The sequence below is a fragment of the Alternaria hordeiaustralica genome, assembly GCF_023758085.1.
Source record: "Alternaria hordeiaustralica strain BMP 2776 chromosome Unknown scaffold_37, whole genome shotgun sequence".
In the NCBI taxonomy this organism is placed as follows: Eukaryota; Fungi; Ascomycota; class Dothideomycetes; order Pleosporales; family Pleosporaceae; genus Alternaria; species Alternaria hordeiaustralica.
In genome coordinates this window covers 230,422-255,976 of record NW_026056809.1, presented here as the reverse complement: position 1 = coordinate 255,976, position 25,555 = coordinate 230,422, and the positions used below count along the sequence as shown (strand labels likewise).

Here is a 25,555-nt window from a genome sequence, read left to right as displayed (position 1 = left end):
GAGGAGGCACGGCGATATGGTTTGGATGTATGCGATACCGCATCTACTACATGGACATGAGTACGAGGCGATGAGATGTACATCGGGGGTCAGCATGACAGAAGCTTAGCGAAGTAGTAGATACATCAACAAGATGCGTGTATTTACTTCGCAACATGCTTCCGACATGTTTTCATCACACATCGCGTGCAAGATGTAGAGAGTGGATAGAGTTAAATTAGACTGAACTAGACTAAAGATGTCCTTATTAATCCTACTCTCGTACCCTGACAGTAAAAGAGTGTTGTAAGGAGAATAATAGCGAGCTTTTGGTGCCGTGAGGCGCTTATCTTTGGTATATTGAGTAGGAAGCAACGCGCGCGATAATCAGAGGATGAGCAATTTCGTGGCAACAGTGATGTGTATAGACATGATGGTGGCGGAGTGGAGTCGCTTTGGGCAGAAGGTAGGTGCGGGAACGACGGTAGAGCAGAGCAGAGCAGAGCAGAGCAGCAAAGGACAGACGTAGCAGGCCAAGGGTAAGCAAGAAAGCGCAATCATGAAGCATGTACATTAACGTTGAAGATGAAAGATTTCCAGCTCTTTTCCCCATGTACCATAAACCACAGACCCCGTCATTCAATCCGCCTAATGCGAATCCTCTCTCTCCCTTAATCCCAATCCTCCGAATGCAATGCTAATACCCGCCCGCCCGTCCCGTTCGAAAACACAAAATGCCAAAGCTGACTACATACAAAAAAAGGGTATCGACATAATCCGCCGCGAAGCGTTTAGTGGGAAAAGATAAGGTGAGTTTTCCCAGATCCAGGTCTTTGGCTTGAAGATACAAAACAATGTGTGGACAACAAGATAAACTGAACTGCAACCCAACTCGCTAAATGATACTTCGAAAAACAAGAAGGCAAGATAAATAGAGCAATGCGGTAATGACACGCTTGATGATGATAAAAGATGCCAAAGGAGGTGGTGGAGAAGTAGATGTTTGTTATCAACGGTCAAGGGTTGCCAGGGAGAGTGTTGAAGATGCAAGGTTTGTCGTTATAGTAGGCCGTCTCAGTAGTACATGGTATATGAGGAAAGGGTGATGAAGGCCTAAGAGCCTAGATCATGGGTGTGTTTTCGCCGCCCTGGTATACACCAGCTTGGAGGGTGTTGGGAGGCATATTGGCGCGGAGCTCCTTGGGGTTCCTGTAGAAAGGCTGACCGTTGTCCGGAGGAATGACTTGCTCCATGGGCTGGGGCATCGGTGGTGGCGGCGGAGGCGGAGGAGGAACCTGGTTGAAGTACGAGTCGTGGTGGTTGCCCGAGTCGCCGGGTGGAGATCTCGTGTTTGGTCCGCGGGGGAAGGAGAACTCTGGTACGCTCTCGTAGGGGGATCGCTCAGCGCGGGTCATAGTGATAGGTGGGGACTTGGCGCGCTGAGGCCCACGGCTGGTGCTACGCATGCGTTCAGTTACGCGCTTGAATGTCATACCCAGGTTTTCGCTCACACTGCCGCGTCCCCGACGGTGTGCATGTGGGGAGCCTGTAGCGGAAGGGTTGGTAGGTGACACTTCCATGGGCTTCTCGCCGGGACTGTTGCTATCGATAGCAATATTAATCATACCGATGCCGTTGTGACCGCCAAGGTTTAGCGGTGGTGGTGGCGGTGGCGGTGGGGTTGCTAGATGCTGGAGCTGAGATAGCAGAGGAGGGGCTCTGTCTTCTTCCTGGTCGATGATGATGACTTGGTTGTGGTTCTGGTTCTCATGGATCGTCTCGGCGATGCTCGCAGTGATGGGCGGCGGGCTATGGCGCTTGTAGTTGGTCTGAGGCAGGACATCGGGCATAGTGTTCTGGCGAGAGTGACCGCGAGATCCACCTACAGAGGGGCGTCTGCCCATCGGGAAGGTAGGCGAGTTGTAGGTGCTGGATGGAAGGATGTCCTGCGGTGGCGCTGACATGGACCTTGGAGGTGCAGTTGGTTGACCAAAAGTGGTTGCGGGAAGTAAAGGCCCAATGTCGTCTGTCTCTCCGGAGTGTGAGTCTTGGAACTGCATGTTGTCTGGGATACTTGGCACTGCTGGAATGTCATCCTCATCATTCGGGTCAGCAGTCATGTACCTGGGATGACGCATGGCACGAGGATTGGCTGGAAGACCAATCGGTACAGATGTCGTCGATGTTGGTCCTGCGCCGCCGATTCTTTTGGTCATCTCCGGGTCCGCTGTTTGGCTTCTCGTAATTGGATCGCGATACATCGACATTGAGTTTAGCATGTCATCAGTGTTCGACCGCTCGTGGGACACTGGTCGGAATGCGAGATCTCCAGGATGGGGAATGACTGGAGCGGATGGCCGGCGAGCCAAAGACAGCCTGCGCTCTTCCAACTCACGAGCGGCCAGGGCCCTCCTTGACAACGTGGTAGGGCGCATGCGCGACGCGCCCGAACGTCCTGAAGTCAAGGAGTCAGGAGAAGCATCGCGTCCGTAGCCTCGTGTGCGGCTAGATTCCCTCAGGAATGGCGTGGGCTTTCGGCTCACAGATCGGTCTCGTGGCGCGCGGCGCTCTTCGGAGGCTTCTCGACGACTGCTCATAGCACTGTCAGAAGGCCGGCGGCTACTGCTGCGGTGTCGCTGGCGAGGGGGCTCATATCCAGCAAATCCTTCATCATCGTCGCGCTGCATGGGTTGAGGAGAGACGGGGGAGTGTTCTCCACGTTGAGCGCTTCGTCCGCGACCCTCAACTGGACGACGACTTGACGCGCGGCTAGCGCCTCTGCTTCGGGCCCGTACGGCACCTTCAGGAGACTCAGTGCGGCGAGTAGCTGCCTTAGACGAAGATCTTGTCTTGCTGACTCCCTGTCGTGCCCGGCTGCGTGCAGTGCGGGTGCTGGCAACAGATTCTGTGACAGCCGGAGAAGCAATGCTCATCTTGTAGAACCTTTCATCATCGAAATCTTCCGTGCTAGTTCCCATTTCCTTCTTCTGTGAAGAGTAGATACCTGCGTCTTCAGGAGACATCGGCACAGGTGAGGATGGGGAACGCTTTCCTTGACGAATGTAGCGAACACCTGATCGTCCGCGGTTCTGTGACTCCTCGCGAGTGCGACTACGGGTACGTGCAGTGCGCGAAGCTGGCCTCTCCTCGTTTCTGGAGTTGGCGCGGTTCTGAGAATAGTGGTTTGCTTCTTCCAGACTGCTGATGTACTGATCAATGCTGCGTGCCTTGGCGCTCTTGATGCTTGCGCCGGTGAGAGGTGGACTGAGTCTGCTGTTGCTGTAGCCTGTCTCTGGACCTGTTTCAACTACAGCGTCCGGCATGTCAAGGTGAAGCTCTTGGATGTTTCGACTGCGTGAGCTGCCGCGAGACTCGGCACGTTTCTTCTCGAGAACATCGAACACTCCAGCTGCTGGGGAAGGTAGGTGATCGCTCGATTTGCCCGGGTTGAAAGTTGCTGCTGAAAGGACGAAGTCTTTGGAACCACTTGTTGCTCGGCGTGTCGAGAATGGTAAGGTCTCCGCTTCGCGGCCAATATTGTCAATGGCAGTTCTTGGATGAGATTCGTTACGCTGGCCTCGATCCGGGATGGCCAACGATGCAAGGACTTCGTTGTTGGTAGTCTTGCGGCCAGCGTCAGATCGCGAAGGGAAACGCTTCCTGCTGTATGAACCTGGTGTGGCAGTTCGTGCCGATGACGGCTCCCTGGAGGCATCACGTGCAGCACGACCAAGCCAACCACCATGGCCTACAGCTGGGCTGATAGCTGATTCTGCGATAGGCGTGACACCGGCATTCATGGGTGTCTTTTCGTCCTCTTCTCGGACGATCTGCCTGGGTTGAGGTCCGCGCGTGAAGTCCGTGACGAGCTTGAGTGAGGCCATCCTGGCCGCGACTCGGCTACTGCCAACACTGCCACTAGGAGGCGACAGAGGGGGGCTCATTTGTGAGCCAAGAAGCGCTTGCTTTTGGGCTGAGAAAACGGCATCCTGTGCGCGTGGTGAGAACCAAGGCTCTGTAGTTTCGAGACCCATGCAAGAGAAACATCGCACCGCCAGCTCCGCTCTGCCGTGTTGGACTGCATGCTCTCCCCATTTGCGGACTAGGAAAGATTGCCTCTGCCAGTCAGTTGGGAAGGTCAGGCATGTCAGTAGGATGGCCTCCATGTAATATTTCCGAGACACGTAGACCTCGATGGCGTCGTTGTATTCACCCAGTCCGATGAAGATGGCCACGGCGGGGTGGATGTCGCCTTTCTCCAGGAGACGCTGAACGAAGGCTTCACCAACCTTCTTTTGCGAGCCTTGACCCATGTTGCTCAGAGCAAGCAACATCCAGTCAGACGAAGTCATTGACTCGGAACCAACCATGGAAGCCATGAGATCAGCGCCGAGGTCACCCAGCCATTTCGAAAGAAGGACAGCAGCGGCCGAACCGGGGGAATGACGTGCCAGTTCATCCTGCACTAGATCCTCAATGTCTTGGTCCCAACCAAACACAACCTTGAGCATGTTGAGTCGAAGATCGTCTGGGGTGCGATCTGGCCCAAGATCCGTGGGGCGAAAAGGTACGTCACTCAGCCTCATCTTGGTGAACGGGAAGAGATCCATGTGTTGGTTCTTCTTGGATTCTTCCGGGCTTCGCAGAACCTCCTTGCGGAGAGCTGATGAGCCGTACCGAGAAGAAGATGCAGCTGATGATATTGATCGAATGGAAACGCTTTCACGTGTTGAGGTGCCGGCAAGGGACGATGTGCCGGACGAGAAGATGGTACCGGAGCCGTTCGAGCTCTTCGATCTGGTGGACCTCTGCGACGCTGAGCCATGCGATGGTCTGTCATATCGGTAACGGGGAGCGCGGCCGCTGCCAGATGACCGGGAGCTCTGGGAACCTCGGCTGGATACGGGGCTGAGGGGACCAACACGATCGCGGCGCTCCTCTTCTAGCTGGTCCATCTCTTGGGCGATCTTCTGCAGCGGTGACATGGCGACACCTTCGTCCGCACTACTTTCTGAGTCGGCAAGCATTAGTGGGAGAGACTTCGATGGGAGAGCAGTAAGTGGTGTCTCCATCTGCTTTTGCTGTTCGTCCAGAGAGCTTGGTGGAGATGGAGGCGTGTTGGCAGGCGCATGCTGAACGTTAGCGACCATGGTGGCAGGTCCATTGCTGGGGTTGATGTCGTATTGTTGAATACTCGAGTTGCGTCCAATGGTGAAGAGGGTGGCAGTCGGACCGTAGTTGCAGATCGCAGCGATGCCATCGGTTGTTGGCACAGTCTCGTACGACACTCTCTTGGTACGCACATCCCATGCGCAGGTTTGACTATATCACGTGTTAGCGTGGAGGACGAATTGACAGCGCATGCCAAGATACATACCCTTCGGTGTACTGTATGATCCTGCCGTTCTTTGACCAGGCAAACCAGCAAGGTCCGGGCTCTCTCTGTTCCTTTTGGTTGAGCACACGGATTACACATGGGGCGTCACTGCCGTGCTGGGCCTTGGGAACACTCCATACTCGGAGGTCACCGTCTGATGTTTGAGCCGCCAGCATCTCGGACTTTTGCTTTGATGAAGAGCCATGCCAGGCAAGACCCGCAATGGGCGAAGGGTTTCTGGGGGTGGTGAGAGTGTGCAGGATGGTGAAGGATGGCTGCAGGGTGGCAATGAGGATTGAGCCATTGAGATACCTGGAGGTGTTAGCATTGATGCCCAATTCACTGGATGCCTCTTGTACGCACCCAATGGCGAATGTTCTGCAGTCTGAAGCTGGTGCGAGTGCGGTAATTGGGTCGAAGATGGTTCTGGCGGAGAGGTGTTCGGATGTGGAAGGCTCGAACAGGATGATGTTGCCCTGCGCGTTCCCTACGCACATGTTAGCACCCGAACAGGCAATGGCGACTGCCCGCCTCCGTCACTCACCAAAAGCAACGTTTCCATTTCTCATCCACGTCGCGACGCGGATCTGCTCATACGACGCAAATCTCGCCACCTCGTCGCCCGTGAACAAGTCCCACACAATTGCAGTCGAGCCGGCGTCGTACGAGACGACTAACCGGCCGGCACCTCTTTCGCTTGTTGTGTCGACTGATATCCACGATACATCTTCCCGGTGCCTATCAAAGCGGCGCTCTATCGCCAGTGTGTCGTGGTGGAGGACCAGTATGACGTTGCGTTGCGCATAGAGCAGGAACGAGCCTGTTGCCGCACAGGGCTCGAATGCGAACTCATCTTGGCCCGGCGTCGGGGGTTTGAGCTTGACGTCTGTGGACCGAACCGAGTTGCTTTTGATGGAATTGGAATTCGCGCGCTGTCTTAGTCCAGTCGACATGGTGAGGGCTGGATCTATGGGTGGTCGTCAGTCGGGTCGAGTCCGCAAGGGCCCGCGAAGCGCATAACGTTGAAGGCGAGGGCGATTTGGGATAACGGGAGTACAATCAGGAGCTTGCACAAGAGCGAGTGTGAAACTGCAAGACGTCAGGGGAATCCAACTCACTGCAGAGAGCAAGAGCGCGCTAAACAGCAATGCGCTGACAGCTCCACGGCGTCTGGAGGAGGGTACCCTTTGGCCCCGCCCCGGTCTCTACAGGGATCAAAGTTGAGGCGGTTAAACAGAACTTGGGTACCGCTTTCGTCTTATGCGGCGGTACAACAACGTGCAGCTGAAGAGACAGACAAGCAAGCAAGCAAGCAGCGAGAAGGTAGAGAAAAAGCGACAACAGCGCAGGCGATGTGTGAGTTGAAGCGCGTGGAGGCCCGCCTATCACTAACGGCGCTTAGAGCTCCAAAGCCCGACTGATACTCGCTCGAAATAGTACGAATGGCATCGGTTGGTGCCGTCCAGCCAACGAGCAGCATACCCGGCAGCAAAAGGCGTTAACGGGCTGGGGTTGCGCAGCCTCATTCGCTCGCCAGCTGTGAAAGGTCGACATTGGACCTTCGGGGACTCGACGAACGAAGCAGACGCATGCTGCCATCCTGGAAGCCAAGTTGGTGACACCGCACGTTAATGGTTAGGTTCGCGCCGGCGTGCCTGCGTGGGTTTACAGACCAGCCTCTCAGAGGGCTGGACGGCACAGGGACGAAGACGCGGAAGACTGGGGTCGACAGAGTACACGAGATGGCCGCCCTCATTGGCCAGCACATGTGCCTACCGCACAATCATCACACTTTCGCGCTCGAAACCAGCGTATCAGATCGCGGTGCGGCCGCCTTGGACCGGCCCGTAAAGGATGATCCCTACGTGCTCAAATATGCGACATGCCTCGTCGACTCGATGCATATAACGACTCTCTGTTCTCGACGCTGCCATGACTCTTCTCAAAGTACGGTGACGGTAGCGCCATCACGACATGTTCACAATTTTCTCTCCTGCCGCTTGGCCAGCCGTTCGCATACTGCGCGGCCTTGACCGTGGCAGCTAGCGCATCGTGCCCAAGCTTTTTGCGCAACGCGCTCAACCCGCAACGCTCGGGAGCGGATATGTAAGTTGGTGGCACAAAGGTCACGGTCCCTGAACGACTATCCTGCACAAGCCATGGCCCGTCCCGGAAGAAACATCAACACCTCGCGCATGACGTGCGAGACCCCAGGAGATGGTAGTTCCGACTTCACATTCACTCCCAGCCGCTTGTATCGCGGGGGCATGGTAACGTCTTGCAATCCATGCCCGACTAATGTGTTGATACCTACATATACGGCCCAGGAACCACCACCCTCTGTCGTTGAACCAAGCACAAAGCATAACGTGCCGCTGCAGAGGCAGGAGACACAGAAGCACACGTCGCTAACCAAGCACAATCGATCTACTCCCGCCCCGTCAGCTTCAACCAAGTCAAAGCTCCGCCGATCTGGCATGCGAGCGTCGTTCCCCGGTCGTGATATATGCATGCCAGTTCATAGTGGCTACAAAACCCTCGTGTTTCCTCTCGGCATGAAGAAACAATTTAGCAAAGCTGCTTCAGGCCGTGTCATTAGCTCTCAACAGCGTCTTACACCGTTCGAGCTATACCCAACGGTATCGCAGAAACGGGGGTGGGTGTCATGAAGTTGGGCACACATTGCCTTAGTTCCGTGATGAATTATTCACACTCCTTTCCGCTTCAAGGCTTGCTGCAAGCGAAGCGCCCGACTAAGGATCTTCATCCCGGACTTCTCTACACCGTCTACCAGCCACACGCATTTCGCCCCTCTTTTTGAATGTACTGTGTACTCTGCCCCACGGCATTCGCAAGACAACAGCGGGAGACGCAAAATTAGAGAGATGTCTCGCACAAATCGCGTGTCGTTCCTGGACAGCTTGCGTGCGGACTAATTTAGGTGAGGCAAGCATGCAGCTTATCAGCACTGCAGGTCCAGCCAGACTGTATGGTGATACAGCATGACCGATATGCGGATCCGTGCAAGAGAAGAATGTTCGTCCAGTACCGATGGATCCCGCGAGATTTGAAGCAAAGCTTAATTTAGGACATCTTCGCGATATATGGGAAATATTGACGATGAGGAAGGGAAGGATTCTCAGGCATTACTCAAGGGAGCGCATAGTAAGGGATTGCCGAATTGGGACAGTAGGGCCTCCCAGCGACAATATTACACTTAGCATGCGAGACTCTGCAAAGTGACGTTGCTTGCACAGCGCCCAACTGGTCGTTCAGCAATTTGCTTTTTCGTTCGCGACTCGAGCACACATAGGAGAGGGAAAGCGATATTCCACCACGGCTTCGGGTTCGCTGCATCATGCAGAAGAAACATGGTAGAACTACCGAAGCCCGCTCTTGGAGCGCCACACATCTCAACAATCACACACCGAAATTCAGCTAACGAAGCCCATCACATCCCCATCACATCGCTATTCTATTTCAGGGCGGGCATCACGAAAAGCGCAATCTATGTGAACAGGGCAAGGATATGTTTCTTGTTGTCAAGGTAAGACGAGCAGTAAAATTCAAATGGGGTATCTATCTAAACGATGGCTGGATGGTGGGGGTATCAATAAGGGAAAAACAGGCGAGAGAGCTTATCAGCCACAATAAGCCTCGCTCCTTTTGCGCACACAAGCGCGCATACATATTTCGCATTCCGATTTGCGGAAGCGGGGGGTATCGAGAGAAAGAAAGGCCAGGTCTGGCAGAAAACGCCGCAGAACCTGCAAATGTGAAGATCCGTCACAATATCGCTCCTCCAATGCGAATCTTCTGTCGCTCTCCAAGGTGTTTGGAGTTCCTCCTCTTTCTGCACGATCGCCAGGATCGGCGCAAGAACGCGGTCCAGACGTTTGCGCACACAAACGACTCTGGACAATGCAAGTGATGAGTGCACGACCCCAGGGCCGTCTGTCGTGTGTGGTGGACAGCGACGGTGAGGGCGTCCACGTTCACACCGTTGGCAAGCAACAGTGTGACTGGGGCTGACATGTGGGAGAGGGGAAGGTTGCATCCACCAGCTCCTGTAACATGTCGCGGTGTTTGAAGTAAGATGCGAGAACACATGCCATGTCAGATGGCTGAGGCGCGACACGCGGCAAACTCAGGTCCCGGTGAGGGATGCTGAGTGAGGCTGACTGTGGCAACTGACTGACTGCGAGCTCATGTGACTCACTCAGCCATGCCAGCGCGCTGCTGACGGGAGCCAACGCGCGCGCCTACAATGGTGACGTCGATGTTGTCAAGATAAGTTCTGATAACGCCGTTAGTCCTGCGACGCGATTCGATGCATGCGATTTAGACTTACAATAACACGAATGCTATCGGGCGATGCTGGCTCATTCAACCTGCTCTGGTGACTCGGAGATGGGAGTCATGGGCTTGGAAGTGCGACGCTGCTTGCCACTGCTGCGGCGGCGCTCGCTCTTGGGCTTCTTGGGCGCGTACAGTGGTGGCAAGACGGGGAGTGCTGTCGCCATGGGGTACTGGCGCGGTGGAGCGGGCGCCTTGTCGAGGAACGGGCAGGCAAAGTCGTCGTCAAAGTCCTCGCCAAAGAGGTCTGCGTCGCTGATGTAGGATGAAGGTGCGCTGCGGTGATCCAGCGATGGGCCCGTAGGCCATGATGGGTAAGCACATGTTGAGCCGCGGGATGATGAAGAGCTGGTAGAGTAGTTGCTGTACAGCGACGATGTTGGTGAAGCCATGTTCCTGGGCGAGATGCTGATGGGCATCGACTTGGATGGCGAGGAGGATGGTGAGGAGCCTGGAGAGGATTCGAAGTGCATGATGGTGAGGGTTGGTGGTGAGGGTGAGTATTGGTATGTGTATAGCGTACGGGGTGGGTCGCTATTGTATATACACACTTGCGGGCACTTTCGGCACTACGAGATTGCAGTGTGTTTTCGTGGTTTTTTCGTCAGTCTAGTGTCGCGGCAACTGGACCGAGGTGCAGGGGCGGTTGATGATGTATGACGCCGATGTGGGTTTGGGGGCAGGTGGAAAAACAGGGTTGCGGGTGCTACTCCGGTAGCGTCGGGCTGCGTCTCGGAAAGCGATGTGGGAGATTTGCGATCTTGGATCTAGCGATGCGACGGTGGGTGGGCGTTCGGGGGGCTCGATTAAATAAAAGCCACGGGGTTGCGCTGGTCAGGCGTTCGAGTCAGGCAGAAGCAATGGTCGTGTGTGCGTGTGTGTGTCTCGAATGAAGATCATATGAAGGCCTGGCCGTGGGGAGGGTTCCATATATCCTCCGCCGTAAACAATCAACTCTCCACGCCTCGCTCCGGTCCGCATGAAACGCTTTTATTTGGCGCTTTATGATTTGCCTTTTGTTATGTGTCGGTGAGCGACCGCTCTTTGGAGGGGGTGCACTGTGGTTGGCGGAGCTTCCACGCAGCTCAGACCGCCCCTTCACAAAGGCTGCCATTTCTGGCTACCGCAGCCGTCAGCCCCGTATGCTCCGCTGCGCCTGTGATTCCATCCCGGCTGTCGGGGCATGAAGACCGTGACATGGCAGCCCATCCTTCGCCCTATCGCCTGGCTATCGCTTGTCTGCGCTTGTATCGCTGGCCCTATCGACGTGCGCACATGCAAGATGCAACGATGACTCGTCCAGCAGACAGAGTCTGCTGCCTGCTAAACTCCAAACCTGCCTCGTCACCTAGACAATACTCTAGAAACCTGGCTTGTTTAATCATCGACCGCGCCATCCAGAAAAAGACCTGAACAAGGGATGTGACAGTGACAGCGGTTACACACCCCACGACTCAATTCGCGCCACGCCCGTCTCCGCGAGGATAAGATTCATCGCATGCCCAGAGGCAGTAAGCTTAGTGTCAGAGGATCATCTCGGGGATGGCATAGGGAGACCCTAGCTGCCCTCCCCACGCTTTCATCCGGCGGCTTCTGACATCCGCAAAAGGAAACCCAAACGCCTGCCCCGGGTTGCTGTCCGCTTCTCTGTGCGTCTTGTGAAATGAATTACATCGATTGTTTTTTGCGCACGCTGCCCAAACAGTCATCTGGCTGTTTGACGCCTTGATTCAGGTGTCGCAAGTGGCCACCTGGTTTGCCCCCGTCCCTGCGCCGGCCACACACAAGCAGATCCTCGCCGTTTCGAAACGAAACCACTCCACAAAGCTTCCCAAATTGTAAAGAAAGGAAGTATGAACCCGCGGAACATGTCCTTCCCTTCGCATCGAGGTTTACCCGGTCAAGCTCATGGGGTGCATTAGTCGCCATCACATGCATCGCGCCGATCTCAGGGTCCTCCCCACTCGAGACCTCCGAGACAATTTCTAGCCTGCGGGTCCCCTTCACAGCTTCACCACCAGTAGCGTTCCATAGCCGGCAGTTACTCTGCGACGCGCGGAGCAAAGTAGCATTGCCACCAATTAATGTAGCGAGGTACATGCCGGCCCGGCATACAATGTACACTTTCACAACCGCCATTATCGCGCCGTGAGACGCCTCGCAGGAGTCATACTTGCAGCCGCTGCGGATCCGTCTTGCGCCCGAACAAAGTCCAGTAACTTTGTGCGACCTGAATGCACGCATTTGGATCATGATAATGCGAGGAAACTCCAACGCTTACGGCTGACCTGCAGTGTGCGGGAGGCTGAGAAGAGATCTGTAATGTCCGTCGCATGCAGTGAGCACACCCTCCCGTTCGCATCGTTACTGCAACGGTATCCCCAAATAAGCCCTTTGTGCCTATGAATTTGCAAACACCATAAAGGAAACGGAGCACAAAGATCAGCCCTGTCGGTTACATTGTTTAGGTCTGCGTTCGGCTGGATACAGCAATATAGCACCCTGCTTCATCTCCACGTTTTCGCGACCCGTTCAGCCTGCACACTCTGCCGGTAATCTGGGGTCGGGTGAAGAAAAGCGTCTGTGCTCGCTCAGGAAACTGGGGATCGTGAGAGTCCGTCCGCCTAGTGTGGAAGGTTCTTCCATTCTTCCATGCGCCGCCGTTCAAAAGGGCTCGTGCACGCCTCCTCGCGTCGAGCAACACCCATATTGCCTATGCCGAGGTTCCATTTCACCCTCACACCACAGTCACTTTCTCGCCGTGCTGACAGTTTGGTCACTTTGGCGACTCGGTCAGAAGGTCGGCCAGCTGTCCAGACCACGTTCCCGCTACCCCTAGCCCGCCAGCTATTGCTGCACAGAATGCGGGCGGGCGACCAAGCTCGGAAGGTTGTCAATAAACTTCAACTAACCGTCCAGGAGGGTTCCCCTGTTTGCAAGTGCGCATGCAAGGCACCACCTGGCTGTTTGCAAAACCTCGAGCACGACGCAGGGTCTGCCGACCCATGAAACAGCACCTGTTCATGACGACGTTTGTCCCACAACCAAGGCCGACAAAGCAACTGTGCCGCTGACCCCATCCTCGACCCCATACCAACCCCGTATCACTTGCCTTCATCAAGTCGCGATGCCATCACCAAACTTCAAAAATGACGTCGTCGGGCAGCAGAGCCGCACTACGTCGGCCACGGCGTTATTATTTCCTGCAGTCCTGCAAACGTGAATCCATCGCCAAAAGTCTCTGCTGCGATATCCACATGCCAGTACGAAGTCAACAAATTCCATCTCGGTGAAACTGCACGTGAGTGGGCCGGTAGCATCATCGTGCTTATGGTGCGGCTACAGCCTTCGACTAGAAGCCCGTCATTCCCTTACATGGAAGGTCCGATGTGGATCCGAACGATAAGACGACTCAACTGGGTAAAAATTTCAGCGCTCCGAAGTGGAGTAACAAAACAAGTAACTCCGACATGTTTTCGTGAGACTGCAAACCCACGATTCATGGGTGCTGGCGAAAACCGGCCGGGTGCTGTGGCTGTGGAGCAGGTGTTGTCGCTTCAGCTCATGCAACAATACCGTGCAGTGGCGGTGAGTGGATCCATGGTGAAGAAATCAATACGGCCGCGGTTTGAGCGGTACGAACGGTTCAAGCGAAGAAAACACAGACTTCAGGCCTCGCACTATTACTTCGCTATCGAACGCGCAAGACCAGCAATCCAGAGCCATCTTGCAAATACTACCAGACTCCTTGCACTTTCCTCTTTGGGAAGCGCAGCCGGCAGTAGGCTGTTTGGCAGGAATTGAATGTACCATAGGAATCTCGCAGCCTAGACCGCCGTTGCGATCAGCCATCGCCCTGCATCGAGGCTGCATGTCACTAGGTACTCGACAGGCAGGTAAGGTGGCTTCTAACAGAGATCATCCGTGGTTGTGTAGAGTACACAGTGTTTAGTCGCTTTCGGTTGGAATTCTTCCGTTTAGAGATGAGGGGAGAAATTCCGGTGGCTGATGTTGCGCGGAGAATTACCTGCAGCATGGAGTGTGGACGCGGGGATGCACATGCTAGAATGGTGCGAGATCACTTGTCGGATTGTCGACCCGTGGAAGGCGGAATACTGATACGTACTCAGAAACATCCCGTCGCAGCGGGATCTGTGGGAGTGACTTCTCGCGTTGGCGCCGCAGTAGGGCACGCACCTACATCGATCTGGCAGCTGCGACTGTGTGCGATAACGACGACCATATCGTCGAACTCTTGGTGCGACAGTTGAGAGCACCAACATCTATTTCGCCATTCTTGATAACGTTTGCGACATGCGTTAGGCGTTCGTTACACAAATGCAGATCCCACGATGGAGGGGTAATCTTCTGCGAAACCTCTCCAAGGCTCTCTTACAAACGCACAGTCACCACTCAGCATGCCAGGCAATCCACCACTCAGCCTTACAACCCCAGCAACTCGCACACCACAAGGCTTACACAGCGTCCTTCTAGCCCACCGCAACAAATCCAACAACACCAGATCAAGCCTGTAGACAAAGGAAACCCTCAAAGCGGTGACTCACCGCCTAGATACCGCGTCCCAACACCGCTCACCTCCATCTTGTGCTTCATGCAGTGCGACACCTGAATGCAAGTATGCCGATCTTTCGACTTCCGCAGTCGGAGTCGGTATGCATCTGTCAGATGAACAACATACTTGCGGGAAAGCAGGGCTATTAGAGGGGTGAGCCCTACAAGTCGCCCTGGCCCTTCGCTCTTCCATGTGCTTCATCGGCGACGCCCTCCAGCTTGAAGCAAGTTTGTAGCCTGCTTGACCTGATAGACATGAAATCCGCCGAGCCGTCCATCTCTGCCTCGCAGCCCTCTCCCGCCATGCACTGTGAAAGACAGCGACAAAGGCGCTTCACCCAGCACTACCTAACTCTCCTTCCTCACGGCACAGAGTTCACAGCGCGGCAGCACCCCTCCGCTCATTCGCCTACTCGATAAGGCGTGATGCCAGTTAGTCTGGATGTCGTGCATATGTCACTTGTTTTAGTGTTTGCCCCAATGGACCTCACGCGGGACCATCACATCACGAGGGCGGAGGGCGCTTGCAGTTTCCCCACGCCACACCGAGCTTGACATGTGAATTCGCCTCACGTTCGAGACTGTTTGTGCGTGCCGCGGTTATTGGTGTTGCTTCGGCATATGCACTGTTAGGAGTTGTTTCAGTTGACGAGAGCGAGAGTACTCCGCTTTCCGAGCAAGTTGGGGTCATTATCTCGGGGACGTGGGGTTGCATTTGGGGTTGTGGTGGTGGGGTGGAGCTGTGGGTATGCGACTCCACGGTCCACACACTTTTGCCTCTTGCTCCATCTATTTCTCCAGTATACGGTGGAGATAGAGTGGGTTTTGTCAAGACCCTGATCTCTTCTTAGCCGGTTTCTTGAGATGCGGTTTTCTGTATGAAGAAGCTGGTGGGGATATGGCGTCATGGTGGAGACGCAAAAGGAATGAAAGGCTCTCGGCAGTTACTGCTTCGAGTATACCTGTTGATCTGTGGATATGGCTGTGTTTGAGTGTGTGTTGAGATGTGTGTTCAACTGGCTGTAGATATGAAAGGCGGATAATCGGATATCGCTGTGATGCAGATCTACATTCACGGGTGAGTAGCTCCCCGGATGATCTGTGTTTCCATTCTTATTACACTATACTACAATTACTGTCCCATCTTTTGACTGAGTGCATGAATGATATGCTCTCTTCAGAAACCACAAGGTCAGAGCTCTAGCACAACGTACACTCCCGCGGACCACAGTCGTCCGGGCCAGCTAGCTAAGGGTTCCCACGCATACCCCTCGATGACTGTTTGCCACCACAGATGCCATGTGCAAGCAGTATGAAACCCTACTTCGTAGAGGCCACGGTGCTTCAGGCCGGGGCCCAGTAACTATCCCAGTTGTATTTCAGTACCTCGTTACCCCAAGACGTCCATCCACTGACAAGGTACCGAGAGAAGACCTCAAGCGCGCTGTAATCAGTCGGATCCGGCAGGAAGGGTTCGAGTAACTGCTTCAAGCACGGTTTGCGTGAGTGGATATCTGGCACAGCAGCAATGACTCTCCTCTTGACTGTTGGCGCGTGTGTCATTGTCGTCCACGAGTTCGGTGCTGCGCGACCTAGCAGGAGAATCTCATAGGGCTTGCGCATGGCGCTATCAATGTCGAACATGGGCTCGCCTTTGGTTGTTGTCTTGATCCATATCCACTCTTCGATCAAGCCCACGTTCCATGTTTCAAAGAGTCCGCCGGGCCCGAGCACATGCTCTCTCAGCGCTGCCTTGTTCGTGATCCAGACGCCGACCAGCGCATTGTGTTCCAGATAACTGTCGATATCCATGCTCAACAGCATCTTCTTGAGGTACGGCATGCCGCCAACTTGTTCATATGCGCCCTTCCGCTTGGCTGAACGATTGGGCCAGGGTGGGTCCAGCAGTACCAGGTCGAAGTGTCGTGGAAGGGTAAACTCGTCTGTAAGCTCACGGAATGAGTTACGGAAAGCATCCGACGCTGTGGAATCGCTAAAGAAGAATGTGGATCGAGGTGGTATTGTGAAACGATACTCCGGACCCAGCTGAGCAGGTTGCGACGTGTTCTCGGCGATGGATAGCGACAGGGAGTGGTGGTTGGGGTTGTGGAAGGCGCCCGTCCATGGTTCGGTTTGTACATCTGGCGAGACCGTTTCAGCGACCTGTGTACTACTCGCAGTCTCACGTGCAGGACAGTACGACATCATCCACTTTGGTGCCACAGTGGCCGGTTCTGCGACCTCGGAAGTCGCGCCGAGAGAAGCCATCATCTGCTGCAGATTGAATGCGGCATCGTCTTCCTTGCTCTCGGTCCATGAAGCCCACTCCTTCATCCGAGACTCGAGCTCTTTTTCGGAAATTTGATCCACATCCATGGCGGCTCCATCTTCCCCGCAGGCTGGTTTCTGGGTCATCAACTTGCGTTGTGTGCACCATGACCCTGTGACTTGTGCGCGGGTTTGGCGGAGTGCATGTTCAGCGAGAACCTTGTACCGCAGGTCATCAAGATGCAGAGATTGAAAGTCGTGTTGGGAGGCTTCTGCCACTGTAGCATGCGACGGGCTACGGTGTTCGACATGCTGCGTGTTCACCGCGCTTGGTGCTTGATTCTCGTTCGCTCTAGGTTTCTTCGCTTTGGGTCGGTAGTCCTCCTTCGGTTCGATGGGCGCTTCCAAAGGCGTAGTAGAGAGTAGCACTCCCTCGCGGTCGCCTTGTGCTGCTGCGATTGACGTCGGTATGTCGATCAATATGACGTCCACCTCCGCATTCTGGTAGACAATTGGATTTGACGAAGCCATGATGAAAGATAATCGAAGAGAGAGAGAAGCAATGGAAAGTTCCTACCAATTCTATAGTCTTACGTCATAGCCGCTCCCCGTTTGCAATCTCAACAACAACACGCCAAATAATCATCGCGTGCTATCATAAACATATTTCGCGTAGTATATCTGATGTGAGATCTCGTGATGTTGTCGTGGTGTTGCATGGAAACCATTTCCGAAGGGTAGCGTCGGATGAATGGTGTGGGCGAAGTACCGGCCGAAAGCAGCAGATCAGCCTCGGTAAACGTCATCGCGGCATCTCAAACACCAAACCACACAACGGCGTTGCTTTCTAATCCACACACACGCGACCACGCCCCGCCCCCAGCACACGCGTCCTGTCATAGCCACGCGAAACGACGACACGGAAGGAAGCGCAAACACACAAACACACGATATTCATGTCGCGGTAACCCCACGCACGTCTGTTCTGGAATGTCCACGGATCTCCTCCGCTATGACGGAAGCAAATCGAATATCATGACCACGACTGCGGCGCAAACGACCAGCGCAGGCACTACAATACCCGACCATGACGCCGCCATGTCGGCAAAGAAGGAGGGAGGCGCAAATATGGAGCCGAAGAGGCAGAAGATGGACAGGAATAGCATGGAATATCTGATCAAGAGTGGGCTGGCAGGAGGATTCGCAGGATGTGCTGTATGTCAAGAATCATCTCTACGAAGAGAGATTGGTCGGATCTGATAATAACATTGTATAGGCAAAAACAGTAGTAGGCCCTCTCGACCGCGTCAAGATCCTCTTCCAAACCCGCAACCCCCAATTCGCCAAATACGCCGGCTCCTGGAGCGGCTTCCCAACCGCCATCCGCGACATCTACGTCAGCACCGGTGTACGAGGGCTCTTCAAGGGCCACTCGGCAACCCTCCTCCGCATTTTCCCCTACGCGGGCATCAAATTCCTCGCGTACGAGCAAATACGCGGCCGCATAATAAAGAACCAGGCGCAGGAAACACCTACGCGACGCTTCCTCTCGGGTAGTCTAGCAGGCATGATGAGCGTCTTCCTCACATATCCACTAGAAGTCATTCGGGTGCGCCTTGCCTTCGAAACCAGCGAGCAAGGCCGTAGCAGTCTCGCAACTATCGTGCGCAAGATCTACGCCGAGCAAGCACCACGTGTATCGCAACCGAAGAATCCCATCACCGCAACCGCGACACACGTCGTCGAAAAGGTCACCCCGCGCTCTGGCCTCTCCAACTTCTTCCGCGGCTTCACGCCTACGCTCCTCGGCATGATACCCTACGCAGGCGCTTCCTTCCTCGCCCACGACTCCATGTCCGATCTCTTGCGCATACCCGTCCTCGCACCGTATACCACATTGCCGAACACCTCGCGCGAGGAATCGAGCACGACGAGTCACAAACCCGCACAACTGCGGTACTGGGCTGAGTTGACGAGCGGCGGTATCGCGGGCTTCTTTTCACAAACCGTGTCGTATCCTCTGGAAGTAATACGGCGACGCATGCAGGTTGGTGGTGTGGTGGGCGATGGACACAGGCTTAGTATACCGGAGGTTACGAGGAGGATATACATGGAGAGGGGTTATAAAGGGTTCTTTGTGGGATTGACGATTGGCTATGTCAAGGTTGTTCCCATGGCGGCCGTCAGTTTCTATGCATACGAACGGGGAAAGTACTATCTGGGTATATAAGAGTTGGGTTCTCCATGGGCATAAAAGATGACAGAAGGACTCTTAGCGAGAGTGAGGAAGTGACCCATCAGCGAATATCTCATGCGCCTTTGGTCAAATACCTGTGACACATGACTGCCATAGCAATGTCTTTTCGAAGTTATTAGTGTTCACCAAGTCAAAAAGCTGTACCAACGCATCAGAGTTCACAACAGGTCTGGAGGAGTTGAGCAACGCCGTTGATTCGAACCAGCAAAAAAGACGAGCAAAAAGAGCAAAATACATACAACAGCCTGGATTCGCTTCTGGTCACCCACGAAGCTACTAATAGGCCGGTATCTTGCTTAAGTACCGCTGAGCGAACGGGAAGCGCTGAGTTCAAGATCCTATGGTCGTATGTGCAAATTTGACAAAGTTTAGTCTATATAATCTTGGCTGAAATTAAGCAATGCATGATTGTGCACTACCTCGCGTGGATTATGGCAACACCGCACTAAGACATTGACAAGTCACTGTATACGATGAGCGAGCGTAGAGGATAGTATATGCTAGCACATGTAGTAGGTTGTACAATACGCGGATCTTTATTCTAAGCTACAAACATTTACATCATAGCTGGGCCATGACCTGCTGGCCATCATCCCATGAAGGAGGAACTCCGAGCACAGCCATAACCCTCGCAGTGTTGCAAAATGGCTTCTGCGCACTCTCCTCACATCTCTGCTTGTAGTCCTCAGCGAGCGCATTGAGGTTCGTATCCTGGAGTCTCTCAATGCGTTCGGCGGTGGTGCGGAACGGTTGAGGCAATGGAGGAAATGAAGCGGCAATGAGGGGCTGACTGTACTCGACACCAAGCGACTCCAGAACAAGAGGCGTGACATGAGCAGCTGAACCCAAAACACGAGGCATACCGTGTCCGGCGAATCCGGCCGCAATGAAGTGGCCCGGCCGCTGTGGCACCGTACCAACAAACGGGAACGCGTCTGCAGATTCGGTTTGCACTATTTAGTCAGCCGAATGTACTTCAAGTTCACTGGTATGACATATCTTACTTCCAGTCCAGCAGCCGCCTTCGTTGACTTCCTTGCTGAGTCCTGCGGGAACTGCCTCCGGCGAGCCTGCGACGTCTGAGGCACCCCAAGATTCGTAGAATGCAGCTGCTCCGGCAATCTGCTGATCCTCTTTATCGTTGGGAAAGCAATCTCCTGGCTTGTGGACAAGAAGTTGCCTTGCTCCTCCAATGATGATGGTGTTGTAGGGTGGAGGGAGCTGGAGATGATAATTCTGTCGTCGTCAGCGGGCCATCAATGGTGAAGGGAGCATATGTAAGCCTTACGTTGACCATTGAGTCCCAATGCTGGGCACCAGTATGCTTTATGAATCCCGGGGGCGCTTTAATCGCGGCAATAGCCCCTCTGTCGGGCAATATAAGATTGTTGAACTCAGGAAGAAGATGAGAAGCCCATCTGTTTGTCGTGTGGACGACTGTTTTGGCACGAATGGTTCCGCGCTCAGTCTTAACTGTGATCCAGCCGTCGGCGTCTCGCGCTGAGACATCCGTGACTGGAGTATGAGCTTGCAGATTGAGATTGCCTTTCTGTAGAACGATGCGCAGAAGCGCGTGCACCAATTTGTATGGCCATCTGAGACGATATTAGTAGGTTTGTGTGGGAGTAGTACAATCGAGAAGAACCGACATTTGCCCTGCAGGATGCACCACTGCAGCCAGAGCACCCTTCATCTGCGTAAACTCCTCTGCGGCGTGTGCGTCCTCGATCACTCTGCATACTTTGACGATCTCATGATCGTCGCCATGATCCCTCCGCATGGCGTCAAGTGCGCCCTTGAGCCTCGTCCAGGCTTCATCGGTCATGGCAGCATCGAACGTTTCTCCGAACTTGAGACAGACCTCTTCCGCGATGTCTTCTTCCTCGGTCAGATTCTTAAATGCCGGCAAATGAGCCATCTCATGTTCGATGAGCTCCATGGCACCCTGGGGGCCAAATCGTTTCGACCATTTCGCGTAGCGGGAATAGGCATGCGGTCTCAATTGTCCTCCTGTTCGATATTAGATATCTCTCCAAGGGGCAAGATGCAAGTGTTATTACCATTGCGTCCGGTGGCACCTCCGCAAATGTCACGAGCTTCTAGAAGAGTCACATGAGGCTGCCTGGAAGCATTTTCTGTGTACTAATTACTCGTCAGACTTAATGAGCGGACATCTCATTGTGGTGCGGTCACGAACTTTGTTGATCCAGTAAGCTGTCGAGGCGCCGGCATAACCACCGCCGATTATTGCCACATCGGTTTCCTCTGGTAACGCCTCGCTGGAGCGGAAGTCGCGCAACGGCGATTTTGCAGCCTCGATCCAATAGGATTTGGTGGGGTTGGCAGTTGGTAAAACCATTGCTGAGAGATTGAGAACGACTGACTACTTTCTACAGCTGGACAGAGAGCATGTTTCGCAAGGCAAGCCACATAGTACACGCTTTCATACCTGTGCTCCATCACCGCTATTTCGCAAATCGACCGGGTACCGTAATTAGCCCGGCCATCGAGCTTACAACTTCGATCTAGAAAGTTCGAGCTTGAGAGACGATGATACCGGTCCGGAACTTGCTCAAACTACTGCTCATCGTTATCGTACCTAGGTACCTGTGTGTCAGTGGCAGAACCGGGTAAGCGAACCGGTCGTGATCCGGTCGCGATCGATAACCACCCCGGTTGGTTACCAGGGGGCTGGTCCGAGCGCTGCGGCAGTCACCTCGACCGGGCCGGCCTTCTATCATCCACTGGCACGTTACCTAGGTACTCACGATTGCAAAACATGAGAGTACTGGGCGACGCCACATCTTGCGTCAACTGCTGTCGAGCTCCTTGATTTTGATCATCACACACCACACCAACAATCAAAATGACACAGCCTCCCAAGCATGTCGTGTTCGACGTCGTCGGCACCTGCGTATCGTTCGACGCCTACTACGAACGCATAGACTCAGTCCTGGGTGCAAAACTTCGCCATCACCACATCACCGCGCAACACTTCGGGTACACCTGGCAGACAGCTGCTGAGCTGGAATTCACCTTCTTGTCCATCTCCGAAAGCTACAAGCCTTATAAGGACATTCTCCGAGGACTATTCTACCGTACCCTTAGTCTTTGTGGCATCGCCGATCCTCGGGCTGTAGCCACTGAAGAGGAGCGGGAACAGTGCATCGAAGGCTATTCCGCTTTACAGCTGCGACCTGGCTGTCAGGAGACGTTCCAGTTGCTGCGCGACAACGGCTTCACCGTCTGGTGCTTCACCACCGGGGATGTGCAACGAGTCAGAGGCTATTTCGAGCGCGCCGGTGTAGACATGCCGCTGGAGAATTTTGTCAGTTGCGACAACTTAGGCGTGGCTAAACCCGCTCTCCGCGCCTATGAGTCTGTGTGGAATCGATTTGGAGGAAACGATGTGAAATGGTTCGCTGCCGCGCACATGTGGGATGTCGCAGCGGCCACCAAAGTCGGTTTTCGCGGAGCATGGAGCTCGGTGTACGAGAAGGAAGCTTGTCTCGACGTTTTTAGTGATGTGAAATTAGAGGTGGTGGCTGGAAGTCTCATGGAGATGGCGCAGCAGATTGTAGAGAAGTCTCAATGACATTAGTACTACTACTGCGTCTATTCCAGCCCGTAATGACATTAGTAAAGGATGTTCATTTCCACCAGCTCTTTCCCCGCTTCCAGCAATTTGCCCGAGGTTCGCCATTATCTTTTGTGAAGGGCGGGTATCGCCGTCTGTGATAAGCCGGGCTTACTACTAACCGATAACGGACAAGCTTTGTGCGGAGCGTTCCTGCAGGAGGCTGGACGGCTTCAACGTCGCTGCATTGCGCGTCATTCAGCTGTCTTATCGCTCGCGCTTCAGTGAGGGGGCGTCGTTGACAGCTGTGAACTCACTACGCATACTCAAAACCCAACCTAATTCCTTCAGCTCATACCAAGTCTTGTTTGTTCATCTCAAGCTATGGACGTCGAGCCTCCAAGACCCACCAAGAAGCGTCATCTAGCGGCAGAAGAGCGACAACGAGCAGTTCGCGCGTAAGACCCACCACTGTCTCGCCGAAGGACGCGAGGTAGAGTCTTGGCTGACAAGCATCGCATAGGTGTGATGAGTGTCGCCGTCTCAAAGAGAAATGTGAGGATGGCACACCATGTAGACGCTGTCGCCATCTGCGCCGACCGTGTAGATACAATGTTGCACCTGCTGCAGTGGACAAGCGAGGACCGGGCCTTTCCGCCTCGCCCAATGAGCTGATGGACCGCATGCGCTGCATGGAATTCATAATCAAACACCATTTCCCCAATCTCGCCCTGGATATCGTGTCTCTACAACGCACGTGCGATTCTCTGTCTTCGCCCACTCCACCACGCGACCAGAACGCGATCGTACCCGAGTCTATCGAGCTGTCGGCGAATACCCAAGTGTCTGACAGCCCTGATATTGGAGACGAGGATTGTACCATTGACCGCGTAGATGGCACGACAGTCCGTATGTGCTTCGTAAACCCCCTCGTGATTGCTCAGGCACACTGACGAGAGCTTTTGTCGCTGTGCAGATTACTCAGGCGAGTTCTCTCATTGGAACTTTTCCATGCACATCAAACGCAATATCGACGATCTTATGGCCAAAGCCAATGTGCAGGTACGTACTGCTAGCCTAGTCTGTTGCTGTTTACTCACCATCTCTGTCAGACTTCGGAAAACGTAATGCGGGTACCAGATTTCATTCGCGTCGGCGAGGCGGATCCAGCCTCGACTTCCATCGCGGACGTTCTTGCTGTTGTGCCACCCCGTCCGGTTGCCACTTTCTTGACCAATGTCTTCTTCAATCATGCCACCAGCGTCTACTACTATGTAGACCGACGCTGGTTTGACGACATCCTAGACAACATATACACCAACCCCGTCTCACTACGCTCCAAAGATGTTACTGCAATATGTGTAGTATTGATGGTGCTGGCAGTCGGAACCCAATACGTCCATTTAGAATCGCCCGATCGCCACAAGACTCACAGTACGGGTGTTGCGACGGACTCCGAAGTTCAGAGTAGTTGGGAGCTCGAGATTGGATCCGGCTTTTACCGTCAAGTAGCAAAGCTTCTTTCGGAAATCATCCACGCTGGCTCGCTACTCAGCGTCCAGGCACTTTTGCTTCTCGGCCTTTATTCCTTACCCATTGATGCATCTGGGCTGAGTTACATCTATCTAAACATGGCTATCAAGGTGGCCATACAAAACGGAATGCACCGAAAGGTCTCGCGCAACGTCCTCGATACGAGAACCAAAGAAATCAGGCGTCGCATTTGGTGGACAGCGTACTGCATGGAAAGGTTTGTTGATTCTTGACTCTCCGATACCACCTCGTCCTCCTGCTCACAGGTCTGACCTACTAGAAAAATTGGTATATACCACGGCCGCCCAATATCCATAGTACGATCCGATATCGATGCAGATCTACCTCAGAGATCTGAAGCACACCTCATGAATGACGACCATTTCGATGCTCAAGGTCTCCTGGAATCAATCGAGCTCACAAGGCAAGCTGAAGCCTTCCACCACGAAATGTAAGTCCAGACCAAGACTTTGTTGATGCACAGAAATAGAACACAACTAACTAACTATGTTCTACTAGATCGTGTCTCCGCACATGTGCGAACGCTGAAGTCGGGGTGATTTTGGACCGTATCAAGCGCATGAAGGCGGATCTGCGAGGGCCTTGGTCGCCTCCTCGCGGGGGTGTATTATCGCCACCCACAAACCACGAAGCAGAATTACCGAAAGCCCGCGCATTGATCCATTCTCGACTGGAGTGCTGCCTCTTGCACATGTTCATCGGACGACCCTTCATCCTCGCACACCGTCACGCGCGGACCAATGCACATTCTAAGGACGCTAATGCCGCATCCCCAGAGGTACGCCGGAGGAAAGCATCCGAGTCCCACTCACAGTGGGACTTCTTGGTCCAGGACTGCGTTGCGGCTGCGAAGGAAGTTATCAGCACATGTCAAATCATGCAGACGGGCGACATGGGCCTTGCAAAGTCGTCATATGCCGAGTATAGTTCCTGCCGCGCGTCCCTGCTGGTCTTGATCGCCTATAGCATATGTTACCGTACAAATGAGTTCGCAAACACCCTACAAGTAGGTCTCCAAGCGATCAGAGAAATGGCTTCGGCGGGCGATTCCGCGCGTTCAGAAGTGTCGCTCCTGGAGACACTGGAAGCTGCGCTGCATCGACTTCACGTTTTCAATCCATTACCCAGTCAACCTGCGGTCACGGAAGCAAATGATGCAGCTGAAGAGGGCTACAACGGTCTTCTTAACTGGTATAAGAAAGCAGAAAGGTCCACTGTCCCTCGTTTTGGGCCTTCGGCATCCGGACATGCAGATGTACAGGCAGCAACGGCGCAAGGCCCAAGGATAGCACCAAACAGAACCGATGCAACAGTGGATACCATGCCAAGCTATGTACCCCTTGATGGCTATCCGTTCGATTTCGATCTACTCAACTCGGATGGAAGCGAGGCGTTCTTCACCTCGGACTTTGGTGACCATGGTAATGCAGAGAGGGAGTTCTTCGAGAGCCTTTCATGGTTACCGAAGTGACGTTCTGCACAGGCTAGAACCGCCAATGTATGAGCGATGAAGCGCATCAATTTAACTCTTTTCGCCAACAGAGTGCATGCAAAAGTTGGTGGATGAATCATCGCATTGCAAAAGTGGACAATTCAGGTCCCAACTCGTCTTATA

At 54.0% G+C, this 25,555-nt stretch overlaps 8 protein-coding genes across 8 annotated transcripts; 4 read left to right on the top strand and 4 right to left on the bottom strand.

The window, feature by feature from the left end:
• Positions 1 to 1,100: 1,100 nt before the first annotated feature.
• Positions 1,101 to 6,309, bottom strand: J4E84_010210 (uncharacterized protein; the record flags this gene model as incomplete). The annotated part of the gene is made up of 4 exons (XM_049392766.1): positions 1,101 to 5,301; positions 5,357 to 5,668; positions 5,720 to 5,843; positions 5,901 to 6,309. The coding sequence occupies 4 exons, from the start codon at positions 6,307 to 6,309 to the stop codon at positions 1,101 to 1,103; spliced, it is 5,046 nt and encodes a 1,681-aa protein (XP_049239567.1).
• Positions 6,310 to 9,738: 3,429 nt separating this feature from the next.
• On the bottom strand, positions 9,739 to 10,185 carry J4E84_010209 (uncharacterized protein; the record flags this gene model as incomplete). The annotated part of the gene is made up of 1 exon (XM_049392765.1): positions 9,739 to 10,185. One exon carries the CDS (start codon positions 10,183 to 10,185, stop codon positions 9,739 to 9,741), a length of 447 nt encoding a protein of 148 aa, XP_049239566.1.
• Positions 10,186 to 15,628: 5,443 nt separating this feature from the next.
• J4E84_010208 (uncharacterized protein) lies at positions 15,629 to 17,083 on the bottom strand (the record flags this gene model as incomplete). Its single annotated transcript, XM_049392764.1, has 1 exon — positions 15,629 to 17,083. One exon carries the CDS (start codon positions 17,081 to 17,083, stop codon positions 15,629 to 15,631), a length of 1,455 nt encoding a protein of 484 aa, XP_049239565.1.
• Positions 17,084 to 17,542: 459 nt separating this feature from the next.
• J4E84_010207 (uncharacterized protein) lies at positions 17,543 to 18,782 on the top strand (the record flags this gene model as incomplete). Its single annotated transcript, XM_049392763.1, has 2 exons — positions 17,543 to 17,767; positions 17,829 to 18,782. 2 exons carry the CDS (start codon positions 17,543 to 17,545, stop codon positions 18,780 to 18,782), a joined length of 1,179 nt encoding a protein of 392 aa, XP_049239564.1.
• A 588-nt stretch (positions 18,783 to 19,370) lies between these two features.
• On the bottom strand, positions 19,371 to 21,168 carry J4E84_010206 (uncharacterized protein; the record flags this gene model as incomplete). Its single annotated transcript, XM_049392762.1, has 6 exons — positions 19,371 to 19,762; positions 19,814 to 20,045; positions 20,098 to 20,404; positions 20,459 to 20,819; positions 20,870 to 20,951; positions 21,007 to 21,168. The coding sequence occupies 6 exons, from the start codon at positions 21,166 to 21,168 to the stop codon at positions 19,371 to 19,373; spliced, it is 1,536 nt and encodes a 511-aa protein (XP_049239563.1).
• Positions 21,169 to 21,675: 507 nt separating this feature from the next.
• Positions 21,676 to 22,404, top strand: J4E84_010205 (uncharacterized protein; the record flags this gene model as incomplete). The annotated part of the gene is made up of 1 exon (XM_049392761.1): positions 21,676 to 22,404. One exon carries the CDS (start codon positions 21,676 to 21,678, stop codon positions 22,402 to 22,404), a length of 729 nt encoding a protein of 242 aa, XP_049239562.1.
• A 366-nt stretch (positions 22,405 to 22,770) lies between these two features.
• Positions 22,771 to 24,152, top strand: J4E84_010204 (uncharacterized protein; the record flags this gene model as incomplete). The annotated part of the gene is made up of 4 exons (XM_049392760.1): positions 22,771 to 22,844; positions 22,910 to 23,295; positions 23,363 to 23,448; positions 23,499 to 24,152. The coding sequence occupies 4 exons, from the start codon at positions 22,771 to 22,773 to the stop codon at positions 24,150 to 24,152; spliced, it is 1,200 nt and encodes a 399-aa protein (XP_049239561.1).
• Positions 24,153 to 24,287: 135 nt separating this feature from the next.
• On the top strand, positions 24,288 to 25,411 carry J4E84_010203 (uncharacterized protein; the record flags this gene model as incomplete). Its single annotated transcript, XM_049392759.1, has 2 exons — positions 24,288 to 24,370; positions 24,439 to 25,411. The coding sequence occupies 2 exons, from the start codon at positions 24,288 to 24,290 to the stop codon at positions 25,409 to 25,411; spliced, it is 1,056 nt and encodes a 351-aa protein (XP_049239560.1).
• Positions 25,412 to 25,555: the final 144 nt, after the last annotated feature.